Source organism: Hypomesus nipponensis, chromosome 19 (genome assembly GCF_054491055.1).
Source record: "Hypomesus nipponensis isolate SF chromosome 19, ASM5449105v1, whole genome shotgun sequence".
Classification (NCBI taxonomy): domain Eukaryota; kingdom Metazoa; phylum Chordata; class Actinopteri; order Osmeriformes; family Osmeridae; genus Hypomesus; species Hypomesus nipponensis.
The window spans coordinates 10,990,501-11,014,928 of NC_140379.1; the positions used below are offsets into that span (position 1 = coordinate 10,990,501).

Here is a 24,428-nt window from a genome sequence, read left to right on the forward strand (position 1 = left end):
ATGTATATGAATAAATGGTGAAATCAATCACGTGTGTCTTGAACTGTATTCGTAGCTTTACTACAAAACAAGGAGCTGTTTAGCTAATGAATACGCTTGCTAATTTTTTCTTTCCCTGAGGTATGGACATAATAGTACACAGTACCACCTTCTGTTCAACCTTGTTTGTATTCCAATATAGGCAAACCCATACACATGATGCATGGTGCATCCAACTCAAAAATGACATGGCAGACAGTTTGCAAATTAAAATTCAGTTCCAAGCTCATCTACTAGGCATTGCTCATGTTCTATGCATGCGCTTTCACAGAATTAACATGTGGCTACATCAAATGCCTGGTACAGGATCTTATTTGCACAGGCATGCAGATACATGTGCTTACCGGCTGATAAATGTTGATAGTGTTGTGACTATTATCTGACTGCAATGTCAAATTTCTTGACTTTACCCCAGAGTTTGTCTTAAACCAATTGGAGTAGAATGCTTAATCAGTGCTTAGCAGTTGTAACAGCATAGGCTGCTTAGATGTAAGAATTTGGATAAGAAGTCTCCTGCTTTCAGGATTCAGTGCATCGATATGCTCCCTTCAATGATCCCTGATAACTAGTGGCCAGAAATATTTCATTATTTGTGGCCAGAAGGTTCAACATATGACAGTTTTTAAGAGCTCTCCATTTGAAATAGTTCCTAAGTGATCAAAGTGTATGGAGTAAGATTAGTTTCATAAAAGTAGTGCTTGATCAGCATTCAATAAAAGGTAATGAAAGTGCACTGCACCTTTGCATTACACACAATGAACACAGAAGGACTAGAAGCATTACTGTAAGCCCAGTTGAAGTGAGTAGTTATATCTTAGAGTATACTAGTATGGCTGAACGATATCACTCATCGCGCTTTCTCAATCCTTTTCAAACATTACAGTTTTTTACAATCACTTTGACACTTATTTCAGAACCTTGATGTCTTGTTTCAAAACTCTAGACACAAAACTCCCAACTGATGATCAAAATACAAATTTTTCTAAACGCAAACACAATTTTCAATTGCTTGGATAAAATTCACCTTAGATTAGATCATTTGTTTATTGAACTATAATCATTTGTTCAATATGACACAACTTAACATCAAAGTATCACCATTAATAAAATTCACACAACATCTGAAATGTCATTTCCTTACATTACAATGATCTAACTGTGAATTTATACTACTGCTCAAAATGTAGGCCCTATGTGTTGCATTACTCACTTACAGTTTTTTACAATCACTTTGACACAAATTTCAGAACCTAGATGTCCTTTTTCAAAACTCTAGATACAAAACTCGAAACAGTAATTACTTGTAACACACACTGTCACGTTCAAAGCATAGCATTGTATGTTCATATCTCTAAAGACACCTTGCGCATGCAGAATCATTCGTTCAAAAAACAAATTTATCATGAAATACCATAGGAACATTCACTTAGATCATCCAAACACAAGATACCCATAGTTTCACCATGTAGTTGTTTGTACAATCATTAAATGTTGTACTACAAAATATGTGATACATTTTCAAGATACTACATCACCGTAAATGGACTAAGAGAAAATACTACAGATAGTGGAATCATTGAGCAAAATCAGAAATGTATTGATGAAATACAATCAAATTACAGCAATACAGTTTTTTTGTATGAAAGCAAACATAATTAGCTACAAAAGAAAACTATGCTACAGTACGTGAACATGTACTGCAGTGTTCCTCACCTGGCTCAAAAAACAAACAAACAAAGCAAAATAAAGGATTGATTACTCTCCTATATTTCCATCACTCCTGTCTTGTGGATTTGGCCACAAATTTTCATTCACATCGCAATAGATGTTTTAATTTGGCAAACAACTCTGAAAGAATCTCCAGGCATAGTGAACCAGGCCTGGAGAGGAGTAACTTGTTCATGAGGGTGCCTGTCTAACATCTTCCATGTGAAGAACAATTCCTTAATAGGGTTGAGGAAGGGAGAATATAGGGTCAAGTACAAGGCTATAAATTGACAAAGCAATTACAGTACAAGGCCCGCATACCTACAGGTGCTGCTGGTTTTCAGATTTGAAAACCAGCAGCACCTGTAGGTATGCGGGCCTTGTACTGTAATTGCTTTGTTGTTGGTTTAGTCAATTTGTTCATGTTTCATAGTAATTGTTGTCAATGGATCTCATTATACTGAAACTTTCATGTTCTAAACTTTGGAATATTGTTTGTCAGTTTCTATAAAACTATTCAATAAGAGAAATGTAACAGTTACTTATCATTTTGAGCAGTAGTATCAACTGACAGTTGACAGATCTTTGTAATGTAAGGAAATGACAGACATGTTATGCGTGAATTAGCATTTTGAAATTGTGATAATTTGATGTTTAGTTGTGTCATTTTGAACAGATGATTATAGTTCAATGAAAAAATTATCTAAGGTGAATGTGTATTGTATCCAAGCAATTGAAAATTGTCTCAGCGTTTTAAGAAATGTGCATTTTGATCATCAGTTGTGAGTTTTGCATCTAGAGTTTTGAAAGAGGACATCAAGGTTCTGAAATTTGTGTCAAAGGGATTGTAAAAAACTGTACAATATCTATGAACATACATTGCTATGCTTTAAACATGTGACAGTGTGTTTCAAGTAATGTTTAGAGTTTTGTATCTAGAGTTTTGAAAAAAGGACATCAAGGTTCAGAAATTAGTGTCAAATTGATTGTTAAAAGCTGTAATTGATAAGTCAGCATCCTACTACAGAGGAACTTCAAATTTGGATTCAGTAAATACCCCAGTGGTATATTGTTTCAAAATATATATATTTTATATATGTTTATATATAACCTTTTCATAGGTACATTTAAGTAATTTGGCAACTTTCAGGCACTGCACAAATTGTCGGTTTCCTGATAATAATGATAATAAGTTTGCCGGTCACTCATCCAGCTGCATCTTGTTGTAAACTCAATTATGAAATATGATCATTATTGTCAATCCCTCATTTTAGAGTATTAATTTTTATGAAAGACTTCTGTTTGTTGGTCTTCAGATGTGTCTATAATCAATTCAAAATGTTTCAGTGTTTAAACATGTGAGTACTGAATGTGGTTGTTGGTTATGCCTTTGACACTCTTAATCTAGTTTGTCCTCTTCAAGTCTCAGGTAGGTTCTATACAGATAGTGTTGTTGATGTATCTCAGTGTGTTTGGGGTCTTTAGACCTCAGAACGATGTAAAGGAGATTCACAATTTCAATGGGGTTTTTGTGAGATTAAACTGTGAGCTGAGTAGGAACCTCATCCAATGATGACTGGAAGTCCTTTGTGTCTTTTTATATTGAAGGTTAGACCCAGGAGCTTGTATGCCTTTGTGAAGGTGTACATGATATACTGGAGATCCTCCTTGGAGTGTGCTGTGATCGCATTATTGTTGAACTGCTTTACGATGGCAGTAGTGGAAACTTTGTTCTTTGCCTTAAACCTTTCAAGCTTCATCACACGGATATGATGTGAACTCACTGAATGTAAACTTTGGAGGGAGGAATGAAACAGAAATAAGCTCCTTTAGGAATGATATGAATATAGGTTCAAACTCTCAAATTGTACCACACAAATGACCATGACCACAATGCATCTGTTTAAGTGAGTGTGCGTAATCCTGTTTTAAACCTAATTAAATATTGCATACAGGGTAACACATCGACCGCATGTCAAATATCTTTTTTTAAAGCATTTTCAGCAATGTTGGGCTCTGACATGATAATCATTAGGTATTGTAAAGATACTGTGAAATGAATGGGACACCATTTTAAAATCTTACTGGGCTTTAAGGCTGAGTACATTAAATAAGGTAATGGGCCTTTCAATCACAATAAAGTGGTGGTTTATTCATCAGGCATGCCATTTAAGAGAACTATGTATATGGCAGGTACACAGAGACAAACAAGATGATGAGTGAAGGGGAAATTGTGAGATGTTTCATCATGACATCACAAAGTTTGTAAACTGGTGATAAATATTGTCTTTCTGACCATGCTAGCAAGACTTGAGCAAATGCCAGAGGGCACAAACTGAACAGAATGCATTTGTGAATTAGTTCCTTCTGTCTGTTAACAGTTTGAGATTAAATTAATTTTATTCACAATTTGCCTTTTGTGTAGTTGTATGCACATCAATTACTTGGGATGTGATACAAATGACTGATGCAAAGCCAACCAGGAAAGACCAATGTACACAGACTGCACAATAAATTGTAGGAACCTAACTCCAACAACAAACACAGTGAAGAGTGTGCTTTTACAAACTGCACCAAAAAACATTGGATCATCATGCACTTGAGAGAGTGACAAAACATTTTATTCAAATGGGATTTGAAATCAAGCCTGAAAATTCTCTGGAGATGAGAAATACTGAGCATTGTAAAGAGAAGGCACTCAGTCAGATATTCTCTAATAGTGTAAACTATGCAACATTAACAAAGGGGAAATATAATTTAATATACTCAATATTCCCAGTATTTTCAGACAAAATTAGCAACACTTCTTTGGGGTTGGATCTCAAAAACACATATTTTGACATTATTTGAAGTGAACCAAAATAAAAATGTACACAGAATTACATACTGTATGGTATCTTGAGGTTGTTTTCGTCCCATAAAACTGTAGCTTAAAAACTCAACATGTTCATGCCAAGACCACACAACGTCTCAAGACACAAACTAAGAGTGTAAGCTCATTATACCTATAAGTTGACAACTTTAAAAACATGTAATCAAATTCACAAACTTCCTTGATTAAGGTATGTTGCTGCTGGTCTGTAACAAGCACTTGCATAATCAGCATGTCACCAGTAGGTCTAATGTACCTGGAGTTGAGGACCCCTGTTACTTTAACGTTTGTTTGTGAAAGATACTCATAAGGAATGGTAGATACTTGTGCCTGGGTTGAACATTTGCTTTTTAGTCTTAATTTTTTTTCTTCATAAATCAACACAATAAACTAGCCTAACCTGAGTGAATTGTTTTACTGTAATCTAATTATTGAGGTGTTATTAATAACTGATAGGAATACGAATTGATTCAACATCAATGTCTAACATGCCCCAAAAGTATTGCTATTTCTCCAAAAAAAATCCAATGAAGGTAAATCCAATGGATTTCCTCAAAAAGCAGGTTAGATCAGGTTGACTAAAAGCAACATAGCATTAGCCCATTTTTATGCACACTTGACAGGGCACAAGTGGATCTGGGGTCTCATTTATAAAACTGTGCGTAGGATTCCCAAAAGCCTAAAATGGCGTATGCACACCAATATTCAGATTTATAAAACCGTGCGTACGCACACCTGTACGCAATGTTCCCTTTATAAATAACAGATTACCCACAAGTGTGCGTACGTGAATCACATTGTACCCCGCCCTGAACACGCCCATTTTTAACCATATATAGTCAATGCAAAGCACCTCATGAATGCTAATCTAGTATCTCATCATGACCCTGGCATACGATTGTTCTTTACGGTGAATCAGCGCATGACAACTTCTCAGACCTATTGGTGGAGCCCGAAAACTCCGAAAATGTGGTGGCCGGTAGATCCCCAATTTAAAAAAAAACTGTGCGAGTGGAGTCAACTGTGGCAGTGATGCTGCGAGTCGAGATACAATTTGAAAACAAAAGTGTTTTGTTATGAACAGTAATCTATTAAAGTCTGGACTGATAACGAAGACGTAGAGTGTAGCGATTGCACGGGAGCTTGACGACTGTATTTCCAGTTTTTGACATATGAGGATATTTGCACAGTATTAAATAAATATATTTAGTTATACACTGTGTTCTGCAGTTATCTAAAGGTAGGTGTGTGATGTTATCCTGTATTCCATGCAGTCGGGGAATCTCCCCTTCCTGATCTCCCGTAGTGGACAATCTGATGGTGAGGAAGCGCTGAATTTTTATTTAAAATTTGAGTTGGATTGTACAAGGTGTTTATGAAACAAGATTCACTCAGTACAAGCGCAAATAACACTGTTGGATGTAATCTTCATGATAATCATGAAATTGAATGAAAAAAACGTGTGTGAGGAAAACAAAATATATAAATATTACGAGTAATGTTCTTCCCACATTCAATTTCTGCAGTCTGACTACAGTACGGTCATCTGCGTCGCCAATTCCAACTGTTTTCAAAATGTGCGTAGGCCTACGGGAGGGTCAGAGTTTGCGTGGAGGACCGCACATTCTCCCGTCAAGTTTGTTTTTTATAAATCACAACCTTTGCGTGGAAAGTGGCGTAAGCACATTTTCAGCCCCGTTTTGTGCGTACGCAAGCTTTATAAATGAGAAAATTGCTTTGGGGGGATGGGGCAGCCTTGAGGTGACCCATGGCAACAGTATACCCTGACTGCACCACAGATAAACCGAGAATGTCATTCTTTTGACTTGGATATGTCTGTCAGATTGCTGTCCTTCGTCATGTTCCAGGCAAGTTGCCAATGCAGGTACCAGTGTGTAATGAAATCAGATTGATTTGGAAGGTGTTCATGTGATTTGAAATGAAAAAAGAGACTCCCCTCTCTTTATTGGTAATCTATCCAACGTAATTAAAATGTGTGTGGTGTACCATAGAGCCTACTATCAAGGGAAATTGTTTTCCATACAGAAAGGAAAAAAAGCAGCACAATGTGAGTCACTCAAATGCAAACATTGTCATTTAGCAGACACTCCTATCCAGAGTGACTTACAGTAAGTACAGCGACATTCCCCCCCTGAGGCAAGTAGGGTGAAGTGCCTTCCCAAGGACACAACGTAATTTTGCACAGCCGGGAATCGAACCGGTAACCTTCAGATTACGAGTCCGACTCCGATGTAAACTTCCCAGCTAAGTGGGTCTTTTTATTGTTATAATGAAAGACTAAGGAAGATTACAGATATAAAAAGGCTTTTCGGAGACAAAGCTTTTGCAACTTCATGCTTGGCTTATCACTGTTCATAAACACTGTGATTATTTAAGGAATTGGCTTCACTGTAAGTCAAATAGAGCCTCATTGCATTTCTATTACCTTGTAACTTTGGCTTTGGGTGAAGGTTAGGCTAAGTGATTTATTCAACCACGTCTATATACTTTGACTCAATTTAGCCATGTTTTCAGGCTGCTGTTTAATGAAAACATGCCTTTGGCCTGATTTTTATGACTTGTTTACACAGTAGAGGAGGTTTGTTTCACAGTGACAAGAGATTTGCAAGTTACTTGTGAAGCCTAATTATGTTAGAGAATGGGTGAGCATCATTATGTGTTGTTAGTGTTTATGTGTGTGTATTAGTACATGTTTTCCAAAATCGGGCTCAACAGCAGTTTACTGCTGTTAAACATTTACATTTAGTCACACAAGAAAAAACAAATGTGATATTCTCATTTGAGATTTCATTGTATTTTTTGTTTATTAATCCAAGAGGGCTTTTTTGCAAAAAATGTTGCTGGACTTAATTATTTAGAAACTCTAAATGTGTCTCATTACAGATTCAGCGATGTAGGTTCAATTGAAAGCCTCTGATGCATGTTGGCTTTCCTTTACAGTATGTCATCTACAACAAAAACAAAACTGCGGAGATAGGTCTAGTGCCTGGACAATGTCCTTATACAGTACATAAAAGATAAACAACATTTGTGATGAGTCATTGACTTTTTATTTAGGGCATTGTAGAAGTATCCTTTTGAACAGTTTGAAAACTACAGGCCGGTATTGACAAAAAATAGAAATGGTAAATACATTCTTCATAATAGTAATGTATGGTGGTACACAAATTTAAATCTGACAGATCTCATTGCTGATTGTCAATCATCCTATTCATCTCAGCCTTCCTTTTAGTCAAGTTGCCAAATTGTTTGCAAATAAGACTCATATTGTATGCTTGATTTTGCTTTGCATTTCATCATGTCAATCTGATATGCTGCCAAAGATTGTTTTAGAGACTTTGAACCTTGTGGCAGTGTAGTGCTTAAAAATCCTGTAAAACTACAAATCTTATGAAAAGTCTGATTGGGGTTTTTATTGAGGAGTTGGTGAAATGGCAAATCGCTATTGCAAATAACAGACAGAAAACAAACTGATTCTGCTGACCAAGTCAACACAGGGATCTCACTGGCAGCCTGGCTTTACCTGTACCAAAAAATAGAACTAAATCGGTTCTTGCCTGCTCCAAATTGATCTTACTACCTGCCAAAGGATTCCTCATCCAAATCGGAGTGGTGCACCACTCGGGTAGTTAACCAGTAATCAAACCAGTAATCAAGTCACAACCGTCATCCAATTTTAAATTCTCCTCCTCACTCCCTACCCCCCAAATCCCCTTGTCGTCCCCCCCCCCCCCCCCCCCGCCTCGACACGCTCTCCCTGAGTGACTCTTGGAAGTGGGACAGAGGCTTCACTGATTGTCTTTGATGTGAATCAGGTGCATCTGTGTCCCTAAAGCCCAATCCCAACTCCTTCGTTATGAGTCAGGTGGGAGAACATCAGAGCGTCTATGGACACCTCAATGCAGCTCCATAGTAGCCCATTTGGATCAATTGTTTCTGAACACTTGTCGGATTTCAAGAGGAAGAAATCAAAAAAACAAAACAGTATCCTTGAGTCATAGTCTGGAACTAAAATCACATTAAGAAATTTTCCTCTTCTCTGCCACTCCCGAACACCATGGCTCATTGCACTGCACTGTAGTGTACATCGCTAAGGCGATTACGCTGCATTTTCTTATTTACATACTTTTGTGAAATTCGAGACGGAGGAGGGACCAAGGAGCTGGTATTCATTTCCTCTCTCTTTTATCCTTAGTCTTACGAATTCAATGTTTTACATCTCCGTGCCTTAAACTCGGCATATTGAATCACATTATAGCTTGGCGCGTTGGCTGTTACCGTTTAATGGGTATAGGTTCCCATTGTTCATGTGATCTAATGCACAAAACAATTCATTAGAAAAACATTCTTGATTAAAATGAGTTCATAATGCAACCTTTAGACAAATATATGTACACCTTTAGACAAACATATGTACATTTATGTTAAGCTACCTTTTAGCAAGGTCAAAATGTGGTGTTCATAAGCTTATGTAGATGCAGGTACACATTGTCAAGTACGGTAGTCATAATTGCAGAAGACATTTTTAATGTGTAGCATGAGCATGAAGACTAAGAAAGTACATTAACTTATTAGGGGCATACTCTGACTTGCCCAACTCAATGTAATACTATAGTGTTTTTGTAGTCTGGTCTTAAATGTTTCAATAAAATGACGACAAGGAATTAAGTATATCTGGCTCCTACTTTAAACATACTAAAACATGATATATATCCTCACTGTCTAGACAGACAATTCCTTAAATGTAAAGATGTCAAAGGATTATATAAATCATGTGAATTTAAATATTGGGTTCAGCCACTGTAAAGAGCTGGTACAGAACAGGCCACAAAGGCCTGTAGTGAGCCCTATTATATGTGTACTGTACAACATTCTTAAAAAGTTAAAAGGATAATTACAGTTAAAATGATTTAATATAATGGACACCTAGATTTGCTAGTTTTAGAGTAGCCTATTGTTACTTTAGGTCATTTTCTTCTCCAAGTTTATGAATGGCGGACAACAAATATTGTCTCAACTGGAGAAGAGGGAATCCTGCCCCTAACACATACTTTGAAAACATCCATTCAAATGTAAGGTATTCAACTGGTGAGTGTTCAATGTGAGATTACGTAACAAATTTGATTTTACAGTCACTCACCTCTTAGATTAATTCCTAGACATACTGAAAAAGGTGCACAAGTACTGCTTAGAATATGTTTCCTAAAAACTGTGTTGTTTACACTGAATGCTTCTGCCAGTATTCAAATGCAGTAGCTTCAGCAACCAAACTGGATTTGTGGTTGTCATAAAATCTCTCAGAACTAAATTATGGTGGTGGTTTTTCACACACAGCAGGGAATGCTTTATCTGTCACAGCAAAGAAGGTAGCTATTGATATCTGGCATGTGTGCCTATTAAAGAAAATGTTCATATGCTATCCGGCTTGATTGCACAGCACAACAATCACTTCTGTTAAGAACACAGACCATCTCTAAAACTCTCCACGATTGTGGAATTGCATTAGATACAGTGAAATCAACAATATAATTGGAGCTGACAACCTTGCGAGAATACAGGGATCTCTTTCTAAAGCCTTCTTTGTCAGATATGCGGGCTGCTGCTACAGGAAAAGGAATGAGTCACGACTGAAGTGTAGATCAGTCAAGATAAAATCTAGTATGTCTAGTATTGTCTTTGTGTATTCCGACCATATTTAATAAGAAGCCAAAGTGATATTGTGAGGACAAACACAGACAGGATATTAAATTAGTCTGAAAAAGGGATTCCATCCATATCAAGTTTAACGCAGCCAGTCTAGACAGCCTAGGTCCCAATTTTATTCAATAAATCATGAATGCCTCCAAGAGAACTTTATGTCACATAGCCGATGTCTGATTTGAAATGTGAATGACAGAGGAAACCGATGGTTTTCTGTCACTTTAACTCCAGAAAAAATTGTTAAATAGGTAGAGGGTTTATTTTTACATGACAGTGCAGGGAAAGCAAAGCAAATAGAGATGTTTAAATAAGATTATAAGAAAAGTCAAATGTTTCACTTGAAATTCCCCATCCCCACTTTTAGCTCTTGAATTAGACTTACAGTAGTTGGATATATGGTAGGCTATGCAAATTGATGCTCAGAAAATACTCTATATTTAAAAAATAAATAACAATATGACAGAGTGTTAAACGCTGAGGAAAGTAATTGGCATCTACTTATGCGTGAAAACTGCCTGCAAGTAACTATTGAATTATTCATTCATTATGGTAAGTATTTCTATTTCAATGCCTTGAAATTCGAACTCTGTTGAAAATTACGCAATTTAAGTGACGAACAAATGAGCCTTTGCTGTGTGGAAACGGGAGCATATGGGGGAAGATTCCAGTGCACCACTGATAATACTGTGCTCCCTGTTTTTCACGCTCAGTTTGCAGAACTCATATTGAGGTCAGTTGCTGTGTCATTTTGACAGATAAAAATGAACCCTGTTCTTTGTACTGTATCTGAATATGTTTGCCCTATTTCATGGATAAGCAGAGGCCATGGTTGGCCCAAAGTGTGATATTTGGTCAGAAGAATCTTGAAATGCAGCTTACCTGCCCACAGAGTTCGGTCAAGGAAAGATACCAGACCCAGTGCGAGAAGGTTACCCAGAGTAGCTAGTTTTGTCCTTATTTTGAAAAGACTCTGACTTAAAATAGTTTTACTGCATCCAGTGGGCGTAATGTTATAATAGGCCTATGTGCTGCAGGGACAGCTTCACAGTTATGATGGCTTACCAATTAACATTACTTCCCTGTCAATGGTAGATTTAATTGCTTAAGTCAACACTTCTGATTGCATTTAGGTGATTATTACAGATATTCCAAACTGCATTACTACAGCTTTTGTTTAGCCAAATTTTGTAACAGATTCTGTACAATATACTATACAACATATTGCCAGTAATAAAGTTTAGGGACTTAAAAGTGTATGATTCCTAGAGATTATTTGACTATTAATTTTCATGCAATAAATACTTGATTGAAAAGACATCTATGGAAAAACTGTGAGCATGAATCAGATAAAATACATTGCAAGGAAATGAGATTTTCTGAACAACTTTGTGACAATTTACATAATTGGTAATGTTTCAGTGACCTATGCTCTTTTGTAAAGCTCTCTCTTGGAAGTCGCTTTGGATAAAAGCGTCTGCTAAATGCATAAATGTAAATAAAAAGTAGTCATCGAAGTTAGATCACTGAGTACTTCATCCTTCATTGCTTTCAAGACATGTTGCACTTCTCATCAGACTTGGTAATCTTGTTTAATTGTTGTCAATGCAAAATTGGCTTCCTTGAAACCTATTGTTTTACCATGTTCCTCTGCTAAACAATTAAAGAAGATTTAGTGTCAGATATCCCCGACAGCTATGCAATTAATATTCCCCGCTGTCTGCGATGTTTATACAAGACAAGAGTCAGTAAACATGACTGATTGATTTTGTTGCAGGTGTTGGGTGGTGGTCATGCTCTGCTAGAGGAATATATTAATATCCTGACAAGCCTTGGGCAGTCCATCTTATTAAAACTATTTATTTGCACCCCCTTAATGACATAATTAATCCAGCCTGAAATTGGAAGTACCACATAAACCGCTGTCAGCTCATAATCAGCATGACAGCAAATAAGGTCCTTTGCCACTTAAAAATAACTTTTGGTTTTTGTAGCTGGTGTCCCATGAAATATATCCCTCTTCCCTAGTTTAGTTTCCCCTTGATAATGGGTGTGGTGCACACACCTGTTGTTTGCACCTGTGCACACACCTGTGCACATACCATCTGCTTGAATGCTGCTACAGCATATTTCGCTCTGGATTAGGGTTAAAATAAATTTCCAATGTTGTTCATTGTATTTTTTCTTACCTGTGCATAATCTCTGTTTATGATGGAACTTTTAAAGTATATCTCTTCACAGTACTCTTCTGTTGAGGAGAAATGTGTATTTTACAGAATCTACTTTGACCAATCTTATACACCACTGAGAGGGACAATTGTGGAATGATCTCAGCTATTAGTCATGATTAAAACACCATGGGTCAATACAGTCTGATAACTGTGCATCGATCAAAGCATTTACAGGCCAGCCCTGTCAAGTGAGGACCAGTCTATTTCCCACAGTCCTCTGAGTGAAAATGCCATGGCCTTGCCTTCCTGTATTGAGCTGTTGCTTCTCTGTTGACTGTGGGTCTCAGCACATTTCCCCTTTTCCAAGACCACAGCTCAGCACTTCTCTATTACATGGCAAGGTAAAGCTCATATAACTCAGAAACTTCCTGTGACTCCAAGGCTAGAGAAATGTTTGTCCTTATGAGGTTTACATCATTTCATCCTCACCAAACAATAAATGAGGCCTCTACAAAATTGGAAATAAGCTAAGCTTGCCCTTGTTCCACAGTTGTTTTTTGACTTGATTATTCAAAATTACTTGTTTTCTAACTGCCTTGACTCATATGGCCTTTCAAGATGTATTTAAAGATTGCATTATGTGATTGCTGGCAACAAAGCTTCATGGACATCGGCTTATGATCAGATAATACAGCAGAGTCTATGTAGGGAAACGTTGCCCGAACACTGGACTCAGAGGAGGTCACAGTGTTATTACATAACTAGTGTCTTTTTTGGCAGTAACAAGCTCTTTATTTCTGACCACGTGCAAAAAAGAAATTTGGGATTTTTTCTGTCTTTATCTCCTCTGCTCTTATGATGTAGCTGTTTCTGTGTCTGTGGGCCTCAAATTACAATCTTATTCATTTCACAGCTACGGATGGGCCTATTCCATTGGGTAATGAATAAGATGGCAGACAGGGAGTGATTTTGCCCCTCTCTCTGTTGCATGAGACAGCAATAAATTTTCCCCAATGCCATACGGCAGCAAGCCATGCGCTGGATGCAATACAGCATGTTATTTATTTATTTCCCAGGTGCTGATTTTGTATTGGTGATTTATGTCTTATTGTGCTTGATCTGCTGAGGGGATCGGTAACATGGAGGTTTTTCGGGGCCCAGGTTAAAGATGGTCCACAGATGAAAACTTGAATGGCAGAATTGTGTTTTCCTACATAAGGCTGGAAACAAATATGTGTATCTTCTGAATGCCTATTGTAGATGTACCAATTGTTGCAAGACATGTCTCAAAAAATTGTTGTTTTGAAATGTCTCAAACAAATGTTTTTTATGTTTAATTAATTGAAGGCCTTGGAGACATGCTGGCATAACTTATTATTCAAGTGTTTTTAAATGTATTAGTTGAATCGGTTCTACCGATTAGAGTTCCTTGCGTTGGGAAAAAACTGTAGAGCAAATACAATTGTTGAATTTGTTTGATAAATAAAGCAATGTTTACTTTTTGATGCAAAATATTTTTTTACTCTAACAGGCTTCCCTAACAGTGCAGGAGGGTTGTTGTTTTTCATCCATTTTGTTGACTAGTTCTGACTGAGTGTTGGTTCTTGGATCTCATTGTGGCATTGACTTTAATGTGAGAATTTCAATTGATGTGTCAAATTCAGCATGACTTGTGTGAAATGTGAAATCATTGCTAGCTTTTGCCTACCATGTTTTACAATTGAGTGTTTTTTTTTGTGTGGGGGTTCCATACAGTAAAACAAATCCATAAAGATTTGCATTTTAGAAGTAATATTGACAAGCAGTTTGAAGGACAAGCACAGACAGATTGGTTTAGTTTGAAGAAGCCCCCTAAAGATTTATTTTCCTTCTTGTGTTTATAAATAAGGGGTGTCACATTCGATAAAATAGATGTTTTCAATCTGACATTAGCACGTTACAAAAAGAAGAGGTGGGCTAGCTGCTATATCTTTTTTTCATATTGTAGTGGAGATGAAGAAGGAGCATATGTGGCTGGCTGATTTAGCCCCAAAAGGCCAATGCTGTCAGTTTCATCTTCAGCTCTCAATCTGCCATTTGCCTCTGCTTTCTCTCTATCTGCTTTCCTCAAAACACTTGGTCCCCGAACTACATTCTCTACACTTGTCTGTCCTCCTAGAGAAGTATGCTTTCTAAAATCTCTGTAAAATTAATACATAGTGTACGTAACACAGTCAACTGGGATACTTATTTCTTTATAATGACCAGATTTACATGCAAATGTGCAAAAAGGTATTTTTGTCTCCCGGCAAGGTCACAACTAAATGAGAAAAATGGTTTCTCAATGACAATTCAATACAGGCTAGATTTATAATGAATGAAAGTGCATTTGACAACTGGGCCCTGTAGATTGCTCTGTCTTTTTCCAGTGATTGGGAAACTGCTTGTATATGTTTGCCTGATAGAAATGCTGAGAGTTATCTCATGGTCAAATGCATGGAAAAACCTACTAAGTCAAATGTGTTTTCAAATATTTTTGGCCCTCTTGCTTTACTATTTTAGCTCAAAGTCCTTGATTCAGATTTAACTCCTCAGTATACTAACAAAGAGTTTTTTTCTTCAGGTATTGGTACCAGTTCACAATTTGAAATCTCACCCCTTTTCTTTCCCTCTCTTGTATGATAGACAAAGCTATGAGGGGCTGGAACAGAAGCTAAAGGAGGTCTTCACTGAAAGGACCGGCATCCTTCGTCAGCTCTCAAAAACTTCAAAGGAGCTGGACAGTATAAAAGGCAACCTTCAGGTTAGAGTCCTACTGTCTCTCTCTTCCAGATTGTGAAGATGTTAAAGGGAGTAGTTGGCTTTCAATGCAGGGACATTGGAACCCTGAGGTCATTTTTGCTGCTCTGTGTTATGTCTCCAAAAATGGCTTGGAAATTTGACTTATCTTATGATTCAGTCTGCTGCCTCGTTGTATAATGATCCACTACATACAGTACTAAAGGCCTCATTTATCAAATGTGGATGTGCAAATGTTCTGCAATAAGAGGATCCTTTCTTTTGATGTGACTATAAGGCTTTTTGGTAGAGAATATTTTCTATGAGGGTAGAAAATGTGGATTATGCTATGCTTTCTTGTGAAAAAATGCAGTTCATCAGGTAGCAAAAAGTGAATAGCAATAGAGATTAGGATTGTCTATAAGGATTAAGACTAGATTCAATCTGGGGACTATCTGTATTAATGAGAATTAGATAGCTCTGGACTTTCTGAAATGCATTGCTCTAGCTAATCTTCGACCTTGCAGAAAGTCCAAATATTCCATCTGCCTGGTCAGGGTTAAGGTCAATCTCATTTCAGTTCTTGACAAATTAGGTAATAGAAAGAGATTATATTGAAATGGTTTTCTGAAACATAAAACAGAACTCTATTCAGTAGTTTCTGCCTTCAAAAGCAGTATGTCCTCCCAGTCTCCCAGAATGCACTAGTGAACCCAAATCTGCCTTGGTATGTCCCCCCAGACAAGACAACAAAGAATGGAATTACACACTCCACCCAATTTCAGTGGCAGGACCCTTTGGGCTAGTCTGGGTGGCATAGATCCCCACCATTCGTACATTATGGTTGCTCTCATGCTGGATCTATAGTATCATTCAGAATGATGACTCCCCAATTCCACACCATGACTAGTTGGAGTTGTACTGTATGCATTTGGAGTTGTTGTGCGTGCATAGCATTTACTTAATGACTGCTTTCAGTGGCAAAGTCCCTGCAGCTGGTCTGGCTGGCACAGTGTATAGTCTGGCTACTATTATCCTCAGGACAGGCTTGGATGTTTGCTCACTGACCACTTGGATGGCATGCGTCCCCCAAGGCACAGCGCCGATGCACTGGGCAGGGCAAGGGACTTGTGGACTGGGATGACATACTTGACAACAAAATGGGGAAGGGGGTTAACAAAAATGTTGACTGAGATTTTACTTTATGTGATAAATTATGCATGTGGAACAGATTAACCTTTTGGAGATTTACTGTCTGTGGTGTTTATTTCTTTAATGAGCAGTCTCTGAGGTTTAGTTGAGCCCCCTCAAAATATTGCTTGATGGAGCTTTGATTCTTGGCTGTGGCTCCTGGGTAAATGTGTTCAGAGATTAATAGTATAGGAGTTAAAGCTATTTTCAACCTCCCAATGGGACTTGACAACAATTTTGGGTCCATTTTCAATATCACTGTAATACCCTCACACTTGGGATGAAATATTGAAAAGACTTGCCCAGAGTATCAACATCACATACTGGCCACACATATTGCAACAGTTTCAAAGGCTGAGATGTGAGGATCATATGATCTTTGCCTTATGGGTATTCCCAAAGAAATGAAAATTTTAAGCCAAAAGTAATAAAATAAATGTGTTACTTCTTCTGGATGTGTCGATTTATGATGGGAGTGTGCAACCTCCTTGGTATCGAACACTGATTAGCCTTGAATTATATTACACTTTTTTGTGATGTAGACTTTATTCAATGGATTTGTGAAATGCTCAAACACTATCTTGATTTTTTAATCTGGTCTATGTTCTGGTAAGGAAGCAATTATGGAACTCCAATTAGTGTATGTATGGAAAGCAAACATTAGTTGAACAATTGTAATGAAATGTGAATACAGAGTATCCTTTGAATGCCACTTGAATTGATCATCTAACAAAAGTATGTATCTGAAGATGGTTTCCCAAAGCTTTTTTAAATTACAATATGAATTACAAAATAATTTATAAGAATGTGAACTTACACATTTTCAAAATAAAGTCATTAGACAGACTCTTTGTATTATAAAACATGTCCCAACACTAAGCACTTGGAATCAACCCTTGTCATTTACTGTTGATTGTGACATGAAAAACATTAAATTTGATATACTGTATACTTTTCTATAACAATGTTATATTCCTTGCACAGTATACACATAGTTATGTGATAAAAGGCATCCACTTTTGCAATATGTCTGACTTCTCAGACTTTTCTTTATACAGTAAATACCTGAGGGCATTGAATTTGGATTTGGATTTGCCTTTCTCTCCCCATGTGAGTGCTTTGAAATGATTCCTTCAGAACAGAGTGAGACTGTGAGTGGTCATGTTGTAACCAGTTCCTTTTCCAAGAATAAAAATCTCTCTTTTCTTCTAGTCACTGAAAAATGATGACTCGGTGGCCAAGAAGGATGTCCAGAGAATCCTGGAGCTCAGCCACAAGCAGAGGTAAATCAAAGCTTCTTAATTCCCCTCTCTTTCTCTTCCATGCTTAATGAACACATTGACTAAAGAACTTGCACATGAATTATCAGCTAGTGGCAAAAGTAACCTATGGACAATAGAAAATCAAACCAGCTATTATTATTATTTATGCAGCTAAATTATACTTTGAAGAAAACTCCTTTCAAACAACTACAGGTGAACTAAAATAAAACAACTACATTGTAGTTTCTTAATTACCAAAGCATTTATCAGTAATACAGTAAAAATTTAGGAAATGTGAAAAATTGTGTTGCGGGTCAATTTAAGGTGTGCAAATGTTCTGCCTGTTCCCCTAAAATTAGGGGATACAGTGCTCCTAGTAAAAAGGTTGAAATGTGGCCCTGAAATGTGTTCCAAATTTAGTTCACATGACATCCTGGCTTTCTTTACTGCCCTGTTGCAAGTCTTCTGGTAAAATCACAAGCAAATGCTATGCCAACTACAGTGGTAAGGAAATAAAATGTTTGGTTGGCTGAGCTGATGGAAACAGACACGACCACTGGCATGTGAAATAATGCAGCGCATCACTGTAGTGCAGAGAAATGCTTTACCAAATTCACAACATTTCCCTACAGAAAGTGTTGCTATATTGACTCCAAGATATCGTTCCCTGACTGCACAATTGATAGACCATGACTATGTCACATGCTGTTACATTTCTAACTTAGTTTGCCTAGCGAAAATGAATAATTATTTCTTGCTGTAATCTTTTAGCTTAGTATGTTATGGGATTTAACCCTTGTTGTTTTGTTAAGCATTCTGTCACAAATGATTTGGTTTACCAAGGTTGCCCTTTCAACAAGCCACCTGTTATTTTTGAATTACAAATATTGTGCAATACAGTTTCAAATGCTTGCATTTATAAAGCACTCTCAATTGAACATTAGGAGCCTTTGGCTATTAGGAATGTTTATAATGTAGCGTATTTTGTAACAAACCGTACCATCTGTTTGAGACTTGCAGATGCATTTGAAGTCTTTACACAGCTTTTTTACCACACTAGTTGTAATTAAATACATTACAAAAGTTAATTGGGTGTTGGGAACACTATTCAATGTAGGCACTAGTGCAGGTATTGAGATAACTTCTTCACTCTTGCTCTATAGATTACATTTAAGTTTTGCCATGAATCTATAAGTACAGTTTACAGATATATCTTGGTGGTAAAGCATTTGTCTGCAAATCAAGAGGTTAACAGTTCAACTATACACCTATATTTTGCTTTGGACAAAGGCAACTGTTGAATGAACACATCATTATTCTGAGCCTTTCCTATGATGCTCAAAATTGAGGTTAGCTACATCCTGTTTCCTTTTATAATCCTTCTGATAAGTACATAGCTGAGAGATTCACAAACTTGTCAACTGTAGGAAACCACCAAGACACTCCCTAAAGTTGGTTGTCTAAGTGACTAGAAATAAGCATCTTATAAAGGCCAGAGCTTCAGTGTTTTTATGCAGAGATAAGGGAACCTGCCAGAAGGTCAGCCTCCTCTGCAGCTCTCCATCCCTCAGGCCTTTATGGTAGAGTGAAACTTATGAGTTAAGGGCATAGACAGCCCCTATTGCCAGAGAAAGACAGAGTTTGTTAAATACTGTTATAGGAAATGGTGAGCATGAGGACAAATATTCTTGAAAAGACAGAATTCAACACATTAGCCTGAATGTCAAGTTCTTCGTCTGACAAAAGAAAACAATTTTGACCACAATGTGGTAGGTTTAGAACACAATTCTGTAAAAAAAAAAAAAAAAAAAAAAAACCTTTGACAATTATTTTGTTTTGTCAAAATCCAGTCCAGGAGATTGGTGCCTTGGTACCTTGGCACTGCAGGAGACTAAGTGAAGCAGTGCGGTATGTGCTAAAAGAGTATTTCTCACCTCCTCTCCATTGCAGGGAGGAGATGAAGTCCCTTCAGGCAGCCTTGCAGAAGCAGCTGGAGGAGGCAACTGAGAGAGCAGAGAAGCAGCAGGCCACGGTGAGAAAGTGGACTTGTCAACACCTTCCTCTTATAACCACCCCAGTCGCCTGGCGCCTAAACATGTAGGCCTTATCTGCTCATTACCCATGAGACAACTCTTCTGGTTCACTGCATTCCATAAGTTTATATCCACCTTTGTTACGCTCCTGAAAATAGTGAGAAAGGAACAAAGAGATTAAGGTGTGTTCTCTTGATTACTTGAACGTTTTGTTAGGGGTGCATGCACAAGTATTATTACTGTTATTATGTTTCCATCTTTTAATGCCTTCTCCGTTCTTCAGCTGAATTTCAAAATTTTTGTTTTAATGTTGTTGTTTTTTTCCTCGAATTGACTTAGCAATTTTAACTCAGCAACAATCATTTAATTGTCACTCATTGCCTTGACTTTTCCATCTTCTGTCATAGCTGGACATTCTTGACAGCCAATGTTAAAATCAGTTGAGGATGTATTAGATCCAGTCTACAAATTAGTCAAATTATTATATGCATTCAAGTTACTTCTAAATGCCTTAAAGCAGAGCCCATCTAGCTAACATCTCTAAAAATGTTGATTGTGTCCCTTTTGATTCATGCTTAAGATTGAACCTTGCTGTGCTGCACTGTATTGTATCCAAACAGACCACTGCTTGCAACTCTAAGAGACTCTTGTTTTCCAAACAAATTATCAACAAACCACCAGGAAGCCTAATTAGTGTAATCGACTGCTGTGGGATGTATTTGAGATCAATAGATGGTAAAAGAAAATATGTTATTTTTTCAACATTCTGGAACTCTCAAGGCTTGATGTTGACTGTGACATCTGTGCAAACCATGTTTAGAATAAGAATGACGGATGTGAGGACTAATCCCATACAACGGTACTTATAATTATGACAACTATTTCATGGATTTTGATAGTCGTTTGGAAGGTTTTGTAATATTCTAAACTGTATTGAAATACAAAATGCACAAAATGCATTGCACTTGAAAGGCCAGACAATTCTTAAACTTCTGATTTACCAATGTGCTGGGAGTCTGGGAAATGTATACAATGGAAGTTCTAGCTATTGCGAGAATGGGCCAAAATACTGGATGACAAAAATGAATGATCTACTGCAGATTTAGCAGGTGATTTCAGAAAAGCAAATTAAGCCAGGTTTTCATCATGACACTATTGAATCTTTTGTACTGAAAAATTGATCTTTCTGTGACTTTTTGACAACCCTGTGTGTGTAGAAATTGTTGATGGGATTTCAGTTTCAGCTTTGGAATTGTATGAAGTACAATACAATTGAGAGAAAACTCTTTGGTGAAAATGAGTGAAAATGCACCTCACTCTACTCAACCAATTAATTGGGCCTTGCCCATGCTAGCTTTAAGATATTTTATGGTGCTAAAAGTGCCCCGTAATTCTGTAAGAGGTTAAAAAAGGTCAGTAGTAATAAGGTAGGGGTTGACAAATACTTTTACATAATCTAAATAAGTAACAAGTAAGCAATTTCCTAAATATCTTTTGAAGCTTTTTTGTGCATCAGAGTTAATAAACTCCTTAAAAATGTGATTAATGTATGTTTATGAATAATTTGGAAAACAAAAAATGATAACTTGAGTGGTATAATTACTGCCACAGGCGGTAGCATGTATGCTAACCAACATGTTAGTCTACAGAGAGAAGTACAGTACAGATGATGTTCATAACTGATTCCCATAATTAATTTTACACCATGTTAAATATTGAAAACTAATTTCATGGATTTCAGATGAGGCTTACCTCGTCCTTTGGGACGATGAAACGTTTTAAATTAAAACAGCTAATAATTTGCCTTGAATTAAAAAATATTGGCAACCTGATACAAAGGTTCCAGTATTTTACTTACATCTAAATAGTTTGGACTTTGCTTGAACAACTCCCTTTGGTGCTCAGTGAAAATGAACAAACTTTTGCTCTCAGCGGAAAATCCAACTACATTCATAAATACTCTGCACTCAACAAATGTGTTTAAAAGTAACACAGTAACAGCAAAGTCCATGATAAATATATATATATATATATATATATATATATATATAATAACTAGTATGATTAGAAGTTGTAGTAGTATTAGTATTACAGTATTTTACCAATTTTATTTTACCAATTATGTGACTTCTTATGTGTGATCACCTAAAGAGTTTTTTGTTTTGCAATTGATCATACTGTTATTACAGTATTACAGTAACATATTAATTCAATGTCATATTCATATTAATTCAGCAACATAGAAAAAACTGGCATAGTACAGTTAACAGACAGAACCAATTGTGATTTTATTTCAGGACTAGTGCACAAAACTGCCATTGTTTTACCCTCCTGTGCCTCGACTCCAATGAGGCAGAATGGGACTACAATGTTTTCTTGACATCCCCATGGGCAGACACAAACTGAAAGGCTCAAACATGAACTGTGATGCTATCTGGCCCTGCTCAGGAGCTGTGTGTCAACCACAGAGACCAAGTTTACAGTCCCCCGGTTCCCTCCCAAGATGAGGTCACCTGGACCATGAATCCTGCCTCTTCATCCCGAGGACAATCTAGATGACCTTACACAAGGACGTACACTCCCTCAGACCCGTTCCTAAATAGGTGTGACAAAAAAATCTGAAAACCAATTTTCCTTCGGAATCCATTCTTTAAGATGTAGTCCTGCTCAGTGGGATGCCATCTGCAGAGAGTAATCCAGACCTTACTGCCTGTTAAATACACAACACAAGGGAGGGCTGCACGACTGAGACAAGCCTAGCTTGTGATAAAAGGTTTGCAAAGATCTCACTCAGACAATGGACATATGGGCTATAAAATTAAGCACACAGTGGAAAGTTGTCAGCCACCCTTTGAGGCCATAAAATACTCTCAGACTGACACCCTGCCCTCTTTGAAAGTCAGTTGTGCGAGATGCTGAAAAGTAATATTGTCCAAAGCAAATGTGTGAGACAGCAGAGCGAGAGTAATTAGAGGATTGATTTATGTGTAGTAAATAATTAAAGACTGACTTAAACACCAGCATAAGATGTGCAATTGAACCATATGGGGTACTTGAAGCCCTGTAAAACAGTTTATATTGTTTGACCTTGGGTTGTGTGTTTAGTAACTAGTTTGAACATTATCAGTATGAATTAAATAACTAAAGAGGTAAAAGTTACAGTTTTTTGTCAACAGATCAAGTTTCTTAAAATGGAGATGGAGAAAAAAAACAAGATCATCAAGGACCTACAGCAAGAGGTGAGTCTGAAACTCAAATTAAACATACATGTAAGATCAAAGTAAAATTGATGTGCAAGTACTAGTCAATGTCTCTTGTTGATAATTTGATAGGTCGATCATTCATGTACAGTATGTGTATGTAATTCAAATGCCATACACTGTATACAGACCAGGTTTTCCAGTTGTAAAGGTCATTGTCAGGGGGGTTAATTTATTGACAGTGCTGGGAGTTGAAGATTGGTTGAGAACTATTAGCAACTGAATAGCATTATTTTGAGCCTCTGGGCCTTAAGTGACCTTCTAATTGGATAACCCAGTGTGACTTGTGGTTAGTGGCTGCAGAGGTCTTGTTCAAAGTGATAGTAAACAACCAAATACCCCAGGTTAGCAGAGAATAACTTAATCAATCAGAAGCTGAACTGCAGTACTTGGTAGATGCACATATTATAGCTTTGGATAACTTCACAGGTAAAACATGAATTCCATCTAAGGGAAGTCTACAGAAACATTCAAAGCAAAAGCCAGGTGAGTGCTAGGGAATTCACACTGCCGGAGGGAGGTCAGAAAACATTCTGTGACATTATTAACTCAGCCAACAAGGGACAAAAAAACTATGTGGAGAATATAGCCAGTGGGCCTTGTTCGGACACAGCAAACTCTATTAGGGACAAACAGCAGCGGGAGAGGTAATACTACCAGTGACTCAAATCAAGCCGGTTGTTTCCACAGTAGGGGAGGTAATGTTGCATGTGTTGACAGTATTCTACAGAAGGTTATCCTAAATCACTAAATGACCTGTTAACAAGGCCATAATTTGACTTTGTAATAACCAATTAAAGAGTTTTCCACCATCTAACATCAACCTTATTAAGATCAGAGCACGCTAGAAAATTTGATGTGGATGTACACAGAATTCTTGTTTGAGATATAAACTGAGGAGAATATTTTTTTTCTTACGTTCTTTTAATCCTGTGAACATTACATTGTAAGGCAAGTAAGCATACAGTAATACATTCCTCCAATACTGTGACTGTCTCTAGTGGTAACGTAAACTGGTTAAAATAAACTTTATTATTCATTGGAATTGCCATCTGAAAAGAGAACAGTTAAACTACAGAAGTACTCGAAAAGGCCCCAAACCACATTGAAGGCACATCATATTGGGCTAGTGTTCCTTAATCATTTGGTCATTGTAGCATTGACCTTAAAGTTAAAAAAGAATCCTGTGCAAGGTCCATCTTGAAAAGGCTTCTCAAGATCTGAGTGTCTTTGTTGCTTTACTCAATGGGGTCAGCTCCATTCAACAGAGGACGTTGGCTCATACTTTGAAAGCTGTGTAGCTTTGACATTTTAAGTTATGGCTGTATCCTGTACCAGATCATGAAAACCAGTCAAAGAATGTTGAGTTTGTTCCCTACAAGATAAAGAAAGTTTATCTATCGTAGTTACTGAGGTCT

At 37.2% G+C, this 24,428-nt stretch overlaps 1 protein-coding gene across 1 annotated transcript in view; it reads left to right on the forward strand.

Moving 5' to 3' along the window:
* Positions 1-24,428, forward strand: part of luzp2 (leucine zipper protein 2) — a 72,057-nt gene that overhangs the window by 26,744 nt on the left and 20,885 nt on the right. Inside the window, exons 2-5 of the mRNA XM_084682552.1 lie at positions 15,172-15,289; positions 17,668-17,738; positions 19,668-19,749; positions 22,927-22,989. Coding sequence (XP_084538678.1) covers positions 15,172-15,289; positions 17,668-17,738; positions 19,668-19,749; positions 22,927-22,989 — 334 coding nt within the window. The remainder of the gene's footprint in view (positions 1-15,171; positions 15,290-17,667; positions 17,739-19,667; positions 19,750-22,926; positions 22,990-24,428) is intronic.